The sequence below is a fragment of the Penaeus japonicus genome, unplaced genomic scaffold (genome assembly GCF_977035675.1).
Source record: "Penaeus japonicus unplaced genomic scaffold, GWHDUDI00000001_assembly GWHDUDI00000014, whole genome shotgun sequence".
Lineage (NCBI taxonomy): Eukaryota > Metazoa > Arthropoda > Malacostraca > Decapoda > Penaeidae > Penaeus > Penaeus japonicus.
Window position 1 is genome coordinate 19,279,760 of NW_028234416.1, and position 10,000 is coordinate 19,289,759.

General features: G+C 47.7%; 1 protein-coding gene across 1 annotated transcript in view; it reads right to left on the reverse strand.

The window, feature by feature from the left end:
- LOC122265278 (uncharacterized) overlaps positions 1-10,000 on the reverse strand; it is a 235,428-nt gene that overhangs the window by 140,455 nt on the left and 84,973 nt on the right. Inside the window, exon 3 of the mRNA XM_086543722.1 lies at positions 1,070-1,151. Coding sequence (XP_086399848.1) covers positions 1,070-1,151 — 82 coding nt within the window. The remainder of the gene's footprint in view (positions 1-1,069; positions 1,152-10,000) is intronic.

Consider the following 10,000-nt stretch of genomic DNA (forward strand, 5'->3'; position numbering starts at 1 on the left):
TTTTTTTTTTTTTTTTTTTTTTTTTTTTTTTTTTTTTTTTTTTTGTTTTTTTGGATTTTTTTTTTTTTTTTTTTTTTTTTTTTTTTTTTTTTTTTTTTTTTTTTTTTTTTTTTTTTTTTTTTTCACTTTCTTTCCATCAAACCGTACATATTCGACGTCGCGCCAGCGCCTCCTCTTACCGATGAATTGGCTTGTGATTGAACTAGTCCATTTCTCTCGATTCCTCATACTTTGGGAGTTTGTTATACATATATTCAGATATCTGTATTCTCTCACAAGTATTCTATCTTTAGGTTCCGCCAGCAAAGTCAAAAGATAGTGCATTCACATGTTGCTGTAACACTTATCATTGGGCGTAACCGTACACTGGCGATCGTGCGCCTTTAATACGACTTTGCGCTCCCTCTGACGAGAAACCTTACGTCTTAATCCCTTGGCTGAGATTGGCTTCCTTTCACCCTACGAAAGGCGAAGCGAGTCCAATAAGCAAAGTCGAGATTGATGTACTTGCAATATATAATCCCTTGATGATCATTCCGGGATGGGTGTGCAGGGATCATTATTCAAAACGGCGCTATTTTATCCTGAAATGCCAGTGATCATTCAGCAGATTGAGTTACGTTCTTTCCCTAAGTACACACGACTTATTCTAGTCTTCTAGAAGTCCCTGCTACCGCTACATAAGGAGTGATCCACCGCTCCAATCTGGCGCATTTTCTTCTCTCCGATTGCAGAAAAATGCTCCTCCTTTTCACACTGAAAGTGGCTCTCGTCTTCCAGATTGCGGTTGAATCTGCAATCCAGTACTCAATACCCCATCTCTGCAATGATTTCGCCTTCTTACCCCTCCCTCCACCCACAACACATACAATTCCCCTCCCTTGGCGCTGCGTGCACCGTCTAAGCTTAGTGCAGCCAACCTCCCGTTCCTTCACCCTTCACTAAACCGCTTCTGTATCCCTCCCTTAACGCCGCACACGTCTAAGAGTGATACATTTGCGTTCGCCCCCCTCCCCTCCCTTCCTCCCCATTCACTCCCCCTGCGCCAATCCTCCCTCACAGGACTCACCACTCCGGGCTGCAGCTGGTTTTGCTTCGGTCCGCCTTCCGTTACGTCTTTGTCGTCGTCCCCGCTGCTTCGGCTCGGGTTTCTGCAAAGAAGCACACGGCATGAGACATACATAGATACAGGAGGAAAAGCACTTCGGGCTGAAAATAAAAAGGAAAACTCAATTCCTTGACTAATTAATACACTGTCTTATATCTGCAAAGGGTCACATTACATGAAACATAAATAAGGAGAAAAAATATCTAGCTAATGATAAGGGAGAATCGATTCCTTGACTAATTAATATACTTTTTCGTATCTGCAAAGAGGCTTGTCGTATGAGAAGTAGATGAATCTGGAAAATGATTTCTGATTAAATATATCAAAGGAAACTTAATTCCTTGAATTATTAACACACAGCCTTGCAGCAGCTACTCTATGTATCCAACGCCAAGCCAGATTTTTAGAGATCTGTCCGATGCTTTTAGACAAAATCATGTTGCCTTTTTATACATTTATTATGAAGCAATAAACTCATTTATCAATTTATAAATATATTTCTCAGTCGTAATTCTGGACACTGATGATTTTTTTACAGACTAACAACTTGGTAACAATGTATACAATGTTAAAGATTAGTCAATGGAATTAGAAATGGCTAGAATTGTAGAAAGAACTTGTGTGAAACAATAGCGTTTGTTCACATGAATTATTCACACAGTAACGCGAACTCAGCCATCGCACTTCTAGAGTTACTGAACAAATAACTCCCAAGCTACGGTATTATTTATTGGGGAAACAAAATGCAAAGAAAGCGTCAGCGAAATACACCTTACACTCCCCATTCCGAAACTTCAAAAACAAACATCTATAAAAAATAAATAGATAAACAAATGAAAAAATAAATAAACCTCATACCACTCGTCACGAAATTCTATAACGTTGACCGTTGACTCCTTGGCATGTGAACCGTCGGGCAGCGACTCAATGGAAGATTCGAATGCGAGAGAGCGGCTGTTGCACGGGGCAGTGACAGTGTGTGCATGTTGCTGACAACAGGGGTTGGGGGAAGAAAGGGGGAGGGGGGAATGTGTAGCACTGCATGGGTCAGGCGGTCACCCTTCCCACACTGCATGAATATGCATCTCGTGAAACACTTAACAAGAATCCCAAGCGTAACCTAAAAGCGGCGCATATAATAACACCAAAAGATTATCAGAGTAGACCGGGTTAGCTTCTGTCTCGGAGCGAGTGATTTATTGTTCATCCTTATCATAAAAATTAATCAACACTATAATATTTCAATAAATTGTACAGTGTCGATCAAATACCAACATCGCCGCAACAATCATGTAACTGCACGTCCTTGTTGCGCCGTGACGTGACGCTTGCAGCGGGAGGCGTAGCAGTAGGGGGGGGGGGGCAGAGACTAAGGGAGGGGAGGGACGGGGAGGAGGGATGAAGAGAGGGAGGGAGAGGATGAGAGAGGAAGGGTGAGAGGGAAAGAGAGATGGAAGGGAAGGGGCGAAAGGTGGACAGAGGAAGAGAGGAAAATGGGGAAGAGGAGAAGGAAGAAGAGAAGGAAAGAAGGACGGAGAAGGGATGGGCGTGCGTGCGTGCGTATGTGTGTGCGTGCGTGCATGCGAGCGAGCGGGAGTGTGAGGGAACCATATGGTGTCGCGGTTGTAATGCCTCGGCCACTTCCTCACCGCCAAGTGCACTGAACTTTACCTTCACACCCTCCCAATTATTCCTTTCCCTTTTCACCTTGAATTTATCATCCGCCCTCTTGGCATTTCCGCGCCTATGCGTCTACATATTTGATTACATCCGTACTGATTTATGATAATGAATCCGAAGTTTCCTTTCCTAAGAACGGTTGACTTTTTTTTCTTTTTTTTATGGGCTCCGCTGTCTTCTCTTATCACCACCATATCGATCCTTTCAATTTACATCAACAATTTACAGTTTGCAGTTCGAATTTCTTCAGTCTTACAGCGTTTCCTCACAGTATCCCAAGTGACTGACTCTATAAAAGCTTAAAATATTTACATGGCTATCTATTGGTTAGTCGACCTCTCACTCTTCTCCGGACTCGTCACCTCTTTTTTACAGCTGTTTCTTCTCCTCTTCCAATTCTTCTTCTTACTCCTGCTATTTTCCCTATTAAATCCCTATTATCTTTCCTCCCCTCCACCTCTCCCTATTCATCTTTCTAACCCTTCTTCTCTCCCTATTCACTTTCCCCTTCTCTCCCTATTCATCTTTCGACCTCTTCCTATTCTTCTTACTCTTCTCCCTCCTATTCATTCTTCCTCCCCTCCACCTCTCTACCACCTCCATCATACTTCCTTCCTCCATCACACTCTCCCTCACCGTCCTATCTCCTGCGCCAGCAAATCACAGTTCCCTCTCTCATTCCTTCCTTGCGTTAATACTACTTCCTTCCTTTCCTAATCATGCCCCCCCCCTCTTCCTTCCCACTTCCACTCCCCCTTCCCACCTTCCCCTCCTCCCTTCTACCTCCACTCATCCTCCCCTTCCTTCCTACATCCCCCCTCCCCCCACTTCCCCTTCAGCAACCACCTGACGGTCCACAATGAGTCAGCTCCCGAGTCTGTCCTCTCCCACATGCGGTCATGGCAGTCACGGGAAGGCGCGGCAGAAGACGCTGTAGTAGCAGAAGGGGTCGAGGATGAAGGAGGAGAATATGAGAGGAGGGCAGGGAAGGAGAGGAAGGGGGAGAAGGGGGGGAAGAGGAAGATGATGAAAAAGACGGAGAGGAGGGGGGAAGAAGAAGGGGAAATGGAATAGGAAGACGGGAAAGGAGGAAGAAGAGACGCGGGGGAAGGGGGAGGAGGAGGAAGCGGAGGAAGAGATGGTTAGAGAAGGAGGAGGAAGAGCGAGAGGAAGAGAATAAGGAATGGGAATAAAAGTATTATGAGAAGGAGAAGCAGGGGGAAATGGGGGAATAAGAGAAGGAGTTAATAGAAGAAGAAAAATGAGGATACAGCACATAAAATAAAAAGAAACACAATAAAGAGAACAAAAAGAAAAAGAAATACCAAGAACAAAATATTTATAGAAACCAAAGAAATGAAACAGCAGAAGAAGAAGAGTGTGAACGAACGCGACCAAAAGCAAGAAAAAAACAAAAAAACATCAAATGCAAAAGCTCCTCCTCGCCCTTACAATCGGGGCCCTGTGACAACCTCCGAACTTGTTACTATTCATGTTACTCACCCAACTGAAGGGAGAGATGTGGGGGGGGGGGGGAGGAGGGATTGAATGGGGTGGGTGCCGGGGTGGGGGGGCAGAAGCGCGATAACTTACCGTGACGAAGGGAGGGCTCACCTAAGAGAACCTTCTAAGGGAGGGAGGGAGGGAGGAAGGGGTGGAAGGTTAAGCCAAGGAGGGAAAGGGGAAGGATGAGCGGGAGAGTGAAGGAGATAGGGGTAGAGAGGGGAGGGGGGGAGATTACGCTTCAGACCACGTGGTTCCTTAGCAACGTCAAAATGTGATAGTAAATAAAGAGGTATTTTTAGCCTTTCGTCAGGTAAGCAATCACCACGAGGGTAGATCCAGACCGCAGGCACGTGTGTTTGTGGGGTCGGGAGGTGCGTCCATGCTTGCAAAAGAGGAAAGGGAGAGAGAGGGGGGAGAGGGAGAGGTAGAGGGAGAGGTAGAGGGAGAGGGAGAGAGAGATAGAGAGAGATAGAGAGAGAGAGGAGAGAGAAAGAGGAGAGAGAGAGAGGAGAGGGAGAGACAGAGAGAGAGTAGGAAGGGAGGAGAGAGGAGGAGGGAGGAGGAAGGAGAAGGGAGGGAGGAGAAGGGAGGAAGGAGGAAGGAGAGAGAAGGAGGGAGAGGGAGGAGAGAGGGAGAAGAGAGAGAGAGAGAGAGAGAGAGAGAGAGAGAGAGAGAGAGAGAGAGAGAGAGAGAGTGAGAGAGGGAAGAGAGAGAGGAGAGAGAGAGGGGGGGGGAGGGAGAGAGGGGGGAAGGAGAGAGAGATTGTCTGGTTAGACGTGCGGGTTAAGAGAGACCACTGCTCTGAGTGATTTGCTAGAGTGAGTGAGGAAGATGAAGTGATAAAGTTGATGTTCCGTGAGTGGAGAGACTCATGTGAGGTTGATGTTCAGTAGTTGAGCTGTGCAGAGTGAGTGTGAGGTTTAAGAGTGGAGTCCACGTTGGTGAGTGGTTAAGAGGTATAATAACAGCGTTAAATAAGAGTAGATTTAAGGTAATTTTTATATTGAAGAGCGAGACTGACGTGTTATAAGAGGAGTGTGAGTGTAATGAGGGGTAAGAGGAGATGAGTCCATTTAGGTTTTAAATTAAAGAGCAGAGTGAAGTGAGGCGCGGGAAAAGTAAGTGAGGAATGTATAGTTCGGATTGTAACTTATATAAGATGAGATGTCTTAAGTTTAGGTTTTATGGTAAGGTGGTTTTTTAAGTAAGAGAGAGTGGGAGTGTGAGGTATTATATGGGTGGTATAGATATTAAACGGTTAATAAAGAGAGAGGAGGGAAGAGAGGGTTATAGTGGTGGGGTTGGTTTGTATATGTACGGTAAGTTTAGTATGTTTAAGTTAATAATATAATTGGGTTAAATTAAAACGTATAGGGGGGTAAAGATGTGTAATTGGTAATAATTAGTTATGTCTATAATGATAGAGTGTAATTTTAGGTAATATGAAGAGAGGAATGTGGTGTAGGGTATAGGTAATATAATAAAGGTTATTAAGTTTTAAAAAATAATGAGGAGATGATGCATAATAAGAGAGAGTTTTTATATTAGGTATTAAGAAGCTGAGATCTGTGATGCAGTGACGTAGAGAGAGTCTGAGAGACGTGGGGTTTATGTTACTAAGAGGAGATGTTATTACGGTAATAGTAAGAGAGAGGATACAGGATAAAGACCGAGAGTTATGATCTTTTAAGGAGTAATAGAGAGTGTGAGGGGGGGGAAACAGGAGAGGAAGTAAAAAAGATTGAGAGACACCAGTAGGGTGAAGGTAAGAGAGAAAGGGAAGAAGGGAGGAAGAGAGGAGGTGTTAGGGAAGTAGGAGAGGGAGAGAGAGAGAACGAGAGAGATAGAATTTATTAGTAAATAGAAAGAGAAGAGAGAAATGAAAGAGAGGAAGAGTCCCCGCGAGAGAGAGAGTGGTCAGAGATGACGGAGTTGAGAAAGGGAGAGGAACTGAGAGTGACGACGGGGACGGTGACGAGGGCCCCTTGACGATAAGATGAGATGAGGGAGAAGAACGCATGTTACTGAGAGTGAGCGATACGTTAGGAGAGAGAGGGGATATGAGGATTGAGGATTGTGCCGACAACTGGGCGCGAGGAGAGAGAAAAGGGAGAGGAAGAGGTGGGAGAGGAGATGAGATATGGGGTTGAGATTGTATGATTGGAATTGCTCGAGATAGGTGATTGGACTGACAAAGTTGTAGATGAGATGTGTGTTTAGGAATTGATGGAAGAGTCGGGTTTGAATTGATTTTCGCGATGGGCGTGTCAGGAGAGAGACGGTGATGGTATGAGTGAGAGATATTTGTGGGTGTTGCGCGAGAAGATGGGTGGGGGGCGGGCTGGTGAACCTTACCACTTGGGTGAGAGTATTGGGGCAATCCCCGTCCACAAAATACTCCCCCCTATGTCACTCCCGCTGATCATTTTGTGTCTGTGTTAGGGCAAGCTTTGGGTCTAGTCGCATCCAGTTGTTTTCATGTATAACTCTCCAGCGGCGGAGCCTTGCGCCCTTCGGCACAAGGCCGCCTCTGCTGTTCGCTCTTCTTTCTCTTCCCTCTCTCTCGCTTCCTCTCTTCTCTTCTCGGATCGTGCGAGCAGATAGTTGGGGGTATTCTTTCTCCTCCCCGACTTTCTCCCCTCTCTCTCTCTTCTCCCTTCTTTCCTCTCTCTGTCTCATACTCCCTCTCTCTCTCTTCTCTCACTTCTCGCTCTTCGCTCTTAGAGAGAGCAGCTCGTCCGCTCTCGCACTGCTTCTCTCTCGTCGCCTATTCGCCTCCTTCGTTCCCGCGCTTTTCTCCGCGCTCACTCTCTGATTTTTCTTTTTCTCTCTATCTCTCTTTCCTCTTTTGCATTTTGCACACTCCTCCCTGGCTTCCCCTGTTTTTCTTACCTCCCTCCCCAGTGCTGTTGAGTGCTGACCATTCAAGATTTCGGGTCGATACTCCCTCTCCTCTCCCTCTCTTTGTCCTTCCCCCTATTCTCTCCGTCTTGCATCTCTCCTTCTCGCTCTTCTAGTTTGCCCCCAAAAAAAATTCTACTCCCCTTGCATCGGAAGCACAATTTTTAAAAACTCATACACGGAAGCAGTGAAAGTCCTAAAGAAAAAAAAAAAAAAAAAACAACACTTCCTTCGCCTTCACAACTAGCCATACGGCGAAAAACAACTCGCAGGTCCATCAGTCAGAGAGCAAATACTTTAGAGAGCTCGGCGAGGCGGGCTTGGTGGGTGGCCCCCCCCCCCCCACCCACCCAAGCCGGAGAGTGGCGCTAATGAAAGGAGAGAAAGATGAAGGCCTTGAGAGTGAGAAGAGATTTCCGCCAGCTACAGGCCCACCATGAGGAGAGTCGCGGAGGCCGAACTCGGATGAAGGAGCTGTTTTCGAGGGAACTCGTGCGGCTGAACAAAAAAAATAAAACCACCGAGAAAACAACCAACCACTACAAACGCAAAAAATGAGAAAAAAAAGACAAAAAACACGCCAACCCAGAACCCCAAAATCAAAAAAGCCCCCCAAACCAAACACAAAACCCACCCCCCCAAAAAAAAAACAGACCCTACCAACAAAAAAAAAACAAGCAAATACCCCCAAGAATCCACAAAAACACACAACTGAAAAAAGACCCCAAACCCAAAACCTACAAACACAACACTAAAACCACCAACAAACAACCCCAAAAAAAAAAAAAAAGACACCATAAAACCAGAAAATAAACAAACCACCAACACAAAAACCGAAGCCCCAGATGAGAGAAAAAAATAAAAATGAACCAAAAAACGAAAAACACGACATCCCCCCACCCACCCCGACACACCCTCCCCCCCCACCCCACCGTCCACCCCAAAAAGAACCCCCCGATTACGCGCCACCCCGACCAAATCCCCCCCGAAGAGGAAGGATCTACACATCCCGCCCCCCCCCCCATTGAGAAAGAGAGAGTGGACTGGAACGCAATGGGTGGATAGAGAGCAAAAGACAGAATGAGAGAGCAGAAAACTGCAATGATGAGGAGGAGGCGAGGGGAGTAGATGACGAAAGGGAAACTGAGTGAAGAGAATGACATCGAAGAGAGGTGTGAGAGAAGACAAGAGCGGAGTAAGGATTGAAATGGGGAGGAGAAGATTTGTCTACAGATGAGAGTGTCGAAGGAGAGAACAAGTATAGAGAAGAAGACCTATACCCCCCGCCGAGAGAACGACTCTGCGAGAGAAGTAATGAGCCCCCCGCCGGAAGGATGGAAGCTAGGGAAGAGGAGAGGCGCGGACAGGAGAAGGAGACGGAGCTGTGCAGGGGGAGATAGAGGACGGAGATATCACCAGAGTACTACCTCCCATATATATAGCACCCCCCCCCCACCACCCTTATACCCCATCGGGACACACCCCCCCGAGACACCCACATCTCCGAGAAGTTGAGAGGGGCTGTGTATCTTTCATCGGACGAGTGAGAAGAGAGAGCTGCCCCGCTCGCCTCCTCAGAGAGCTACCCCCTGATGAATATTCCCTCCCCCTCCCCCCTCCCGCTAGGCCCTCGACGGTAGAGAGAGAGGGAAGAGATTAGAAAGAAATAAGAAGAACGCCTACTCCAACTAAAGAGCCCCCCCTTGTCCCGACGCCCACCCACCCTTCGCCACTAGAAGGAAACCGACGACGCGGACGCGACGGAGAAGGAAAGAAAAGAACCCCCCATTTTGATCTCTTTTGTGATTTGTAGAGAGGAGGAAGAGGCGATGCGAAGTTGGCTGAGATTGCACCCCCCCCTCCCCTCAGGGAGTTGAGAAGTATCGTGAGAGAGAGAGAGAGAGAGAGAGAGAGGAAGAGAAAGAAAGAGAAACCAGATACTTCAAGAAACTGTTGCTTTCTCACACACGAAGCAAGAGGAAGACGTAGAGGCCCCCGAAAGCCCCACCCGTATAGGCCCAACGCCCCCCCCCACCCCCCCCACAACAACACCCACACTCTCAACACTCAACACTCTCCACCCCCCCCGCCCCCCCACCCCCCCCCCCCCCCCCCCCAGCCACGCCCCCCCCCCCCCAGCCCCCGGCACCTGACCCCCCCCCCAGACCCCGCCCCCCCCCCCACCCCCCGCCCCCCCCCCCCCCCCCCCCCCCCCCCCCCCCACCCCCCCCCCCCCCACCGCCCCCCCGCCCCCCGCCCCCACCCCCCCCCCCGCCTCCCCCCCCCCCCCGCGTACCCCGCGCACCCATGGCACTGAGGGGCGAGTGGGAAGCTCAAGAACCTCATGTCTGCTGTTGTGGTGTCTCCCTCCCCCTCTACGCATCCTCGTCTCCTCTCTCTCTCTCTCTCTTTCCCTATTCGTCCACTCTCCTCGGCCTCTTGCTTTTTCTCTTTTCTCAAGCCTGCGATTCCAATTTCTTTTTTTACGACTCCTTCCTTCCTCCTTCCTTATTATTCCTTATTTCTAACTACATACTACCATATTCTATAACCTTATCTAAACCAACAAGAATAACTAACCTAAACCTATCTAATCTATCTAATTCTAAAAACTACCTTCTAATCTAACTATATGCTAATATCTATCAATCTCCTAAATTCCCCCGCCCCCTCCCCTCTCTCCTTTCTCTTCCTCTTAGCCTCTCCCTTCTTACTTATTTCATCTTTCTCTAGCTCTCTTCCCCCCCCCTCTTCCCCCCTTTCCTCCTTCCCTTCTTCCTCTTCCCATCTTTCTCTCTTTTTTCT